The 3,938-nt window shown below is 34.4% G+C and overlaps 1 protein-coding gene across 1 annotated transcript in view; it reads left to right on the top strand.

The window, feature by feature from the left end:
* LOC107686705 (phosphatidylinositol 5-phosphate 4-kinase type-2 alpha-like) overlaps positions 1-3,938 on the top strand; it is a 40,857-nt gene that overhangs the window by 12,390 nt on the left and 24,529 nt on the right. Inside the window, exon 2 of the mRNA XM_016483807.1 lies at positions 2,005-2,102. Coding sequence (XP_016339293.1) covers positions 2,005-2,102 — 98 coding nt within the window. The remainder of the gene's footprint in view (positions 1-2,004; positions 2,103-3,938) is intronic.

Genomic DNA, 3,938 nt, shown 5'->3' with positions numbered 1-3,938 from the left:
ATGACTTCTGTTGTGATCTGGCGCTATAGAGAAAATATAATTAAATAAAATTAACTTGACCTTCAAGGGGGGAAGGGGGCGGGGGGCTTAATGTTCTTTAAAAACGCTAGTAATTTAATAATACTGTTAGATTTAATCTTTAGCAAATCATATCCGTTGTTGTTATGGTAAATTATAATGTTGTGATGGCTAAATTCACTTGTAGCATTTATTAAAATGATTGACTTTAGTTCTTAGTGTTTTATTTTTAATTTATTTAGACAAAATAGCATCAAATTCTAATATCCACCACCACTTATCAGCCACAATTTTAATTTCGATGCATCCTTATTTATTTGTACTTTTCATACACTTCATATATTTATTATTTACTGCTCTGCGGATTGTCTGTTGCTGCCGAGTGTCAAACATAACATCTTTGATCTCCCATGGTGCTTCATGCCTGTTTGATTGCTTATAATTATCCTGGTGCATGCACATCCTCAAACAAACAAATATATCACAGTAATTAAGGCCTTCTGCAGTCCTCTTGAGTTTAGTTAGCGTTATTGTTATTTATTTATTTATTTATTAATAGAGGGAAAGAACCTATGAGTCACCAGATCTCTTTGTTGGAAAGAAAAATGTCCACAGAAGTTTTAAATTCCCACTTCTCTCAGTACAGCAGTAATTTCCGTTATTACGGTTTTATTACAAAAACGCTCTAGTGTTGTTTTAACAAGAGCAAACTGTGCAAAGCAGGAACTGATGACTGTTGAATGTAGCACATTGTTTCAGACCCTGACCGGAGCAAAGCAGAGCATTGTGCCACAGAGATATCGCCCTCTGATGAGCAGAACACATCACTCACACTGATGGCTTTCTGTACCCAGCACATCTCATCACCTCCTGTTTGTGTGCTTTGATTGGTTCAGTGTCACATAAATAATTACGTTCATCACAAAAGTGTGTGGTTGCTGTAGCTGTTAACCAGTATTTGTAGTTCTGATTGGTACAAGTCTTTCAAGTGTTGGAATTATGTTGCTTATTGATAGCCTGACAGGCTGTTGAGTCTTGTAGGTGGATTTTGAGTAAATATTCTTTCAAATAATTAAATTAGGGTATTTATTTTCAACATATTTGTTAGGGATGTAACGATTAACTGCGAGCCAGTTGAAAATCAATTAGAGTGAATCTGCATCTCATTCAGCTTTGCTGTTTCATGCAGATATTTTTATTTATAGTTTCACAAAACTGAAGTCAAACCATTCTGTTTTTGCTTCAGATTTCGAAACTATACAATCTAATTTAGTTTAAAAACTGCTCATATTGCATGTATGCAGCATCTTTGTTTCAAAAATGCAGTGGTTGCCTCTAATTTTAAAAGGAAAGAGCACAGACAAAGCCTTATTTTGTTTATATGAAGATATTTATTTTATTTGTGTTACTTATTTATTTGATTTGGGGCTTGTTTTAAAATTTCAATTTAGTTTTGTTATTTACATTTACATTATATTTAAATTTTGTAATTTAGCAGACGCTTTTATCCAAAGCGATTTACAAATGAGGACAATAGAAGCAATCAAAACCAACAAAAGAGCAGTAATATGCAAGTGCTATATTAGTATATTATTATAGTATTATATTTCAATTTCACAAAGAAATGTGCAGCATTTTGTCCAAGCAATAATAAAAGGACACATTTAATTTATAATTTGTCTTAAATCTAATTTTGTTTAAAAAAATGATAATAATCGTGAAATAAAAATCGTGAATCGAATCGAATCGTGAGTTGAGTGAATCGTTACATCCCTAATATTTGTACATTTCATTTGCTATTATTCAATTGTGTTAAATGTATATTTACATAGGCCACCTTGCTCTCAAGACATTGGTGTTTGTCACACGTTTCCATGCCCATATCGGGTGACCACTACATTTGACTCCCATTTAAAGACCTGAACCCTGAACAAGTAACCAGTAACTGAATCTCTCTCCTCTTTCTCTCTCTCTCCTTCTCTCTAGATAAACGAGTTGAGCCATGTTCAGATCCCCATCATGCTTATGCCTGATGACTTCAAAGCCTACTCGAAGATTAAGGTGGACAACCACCTTTTCAACAAGTGAGTTCTTCTCAAGGTTTTCCTCATTCTCAACTGTTATGTTCCAACATATTTTAATCTTTTAATCATATTAGAGAGGTGAATCTTATGAAACCTGTCAAGAACATGTCTGAATAATATTTAGTTTAAAAAGCAGTTCAACTTAAAGGGTTAGTTCACCCAAAAAGGAAAATTAGCCTGTGTTTTACTTACCCTCAAGTTACTAATGAGAAGATTCATGTTAATCAGATCTTGTTTTAAATGTGTGCTGAAATAAATACCGGAAAAGATCGATTCGCGGCTTTTGGGAATCGATATTGACTCGACGTCATTTAAAAAAACGATTAATCGAAAAATCTAATTTTGTTTTTGCCATCGAATATTTTGAAAAACGTCTCGTCGTTCGGTACCAAATTTCAATACCTAAGGGGTTAATCTCATCAACGTCAGTGAGGCGCAGATCGATCAGTGTTTGACATCCGTGAGAGCGAAAGCGCGTGTTATGTGACCATTCATGCACACTGTACAATGTTTTCACCATTATGACTGTTTAATAGTTCTATAAACAGTTCAATAAGCAAATACAATAATATTAGGTCACTTACATTTTAGGTGGAAACAGCGCATCTCACAGCAACCAGCCTATTCATTGCTGATTGATTCCGTGATTTGAACGAATCGGTTGAGTCAAAGTTTCATTAGCCCATGCATAAACATCTGATGAATCTTCCATTTGAACGAATCATTTAAATGAACGACTCAATGACTCACTCATTAAATGCTCACTACTGGCACCTACTGGCATTTTAATTTAGTTGAAATGTATCATTTGCACCATCATTTCTTGTTTGTATATTCAAAAATATTTAAAATAATCTCATAATAATTATTTAATGCAGTTGTATTTTTCAGTGTAAATGATTTAATTTGATAATGTATAGATAATCACATTATTATAATTGAATTTATAGCTCAAATGTAAGAATTTGAAATGAAAGTATTAATGAGATTAGTCGGAATAGAATAAATCATTTGCACAAAAAACAAAACACACACAGACACACATATATATAAGCTTGATACCATAGAGCCCCCCCCCACATAACAAATCCAAATTTAACCCCTGCATAAGACAATATATAAGATTTATATTCCGCTTTTACTCAAAACTCACTTTAAACCACCGAGTTTTGTTTTTTTTTACATAATGTAATCTTGTTAAAATAGATTTAATAAAATTGGTATCGAAAAAAGTATCGTTCAGGAACCGGTATCGAAGTCAAGTTATCGGTATCGATATCGAAAAATTTTGAACGATACCCAGCCCTAGTGATTAGTGACGAACGCGGAGAAAGAACAAAACAAAACGCCGGTCATGAATTAGAAACACAAAATGAGGATTTGTAAAGAAAAATTTGGGAGGAGTTCGATATAAGCCAAGAGGAGACTGGTTTTCCTTTGCTAAAGTAAGGAAACTTTGCTTCCTTAAACAAACTTGCGAGAGTAGCATATCTCAGAGGCGCGCGCGATGCGTACGTCCTACGTCATCCGCCGGAACGCTTCCGCATGCGACAGTCAGCAGAAGTGAGAGAAAAGTGTTTATTATGTTTGAAATATGGATATTTTTCTTACAAAAATGCATGGATTCGCAACAGGAGACCTTTATTCATGCCCCGGAGCCATGTGAGGCACGATTTATTATGGATGCGCGCACTTTATTTAACGTGTTTTGGACTGTTGAACAGAAACACCCGCCCACTGCAATGTTAGAGCTTAGAAGAGCCAGGACAATTTTTAATATAACTCCGATTGGATTCGTCTGAAAGAAGAAAGTCATATACACCTAGGATGCCTCGA

The sequence above is a fragment of the Sinocyclocheilus anshuiensis genome, unplaced genomic scaffold (genome assembly GCF_001515605.1).
Source record: "Sinocyclocheilus anshuiensis isolate Anshui unplaced genomic scaffold, SAMN03320099.WGS_v1.1 scaffold990, whole genome shotgun sequence".
Taxonomy (NCBI): Eukaryota; Metazoa; Chordata; class Actinopteri; order Cypriniformes; family Cyprinidae; genus Sinocyclocheilus; species Sinocyclocheilus anshuiensis.
The sequence above is the reverse complement of the archived record's forward strand: the minus strand, read 5'-3'. Positions and strand labels throughout refer to the sequence as shown.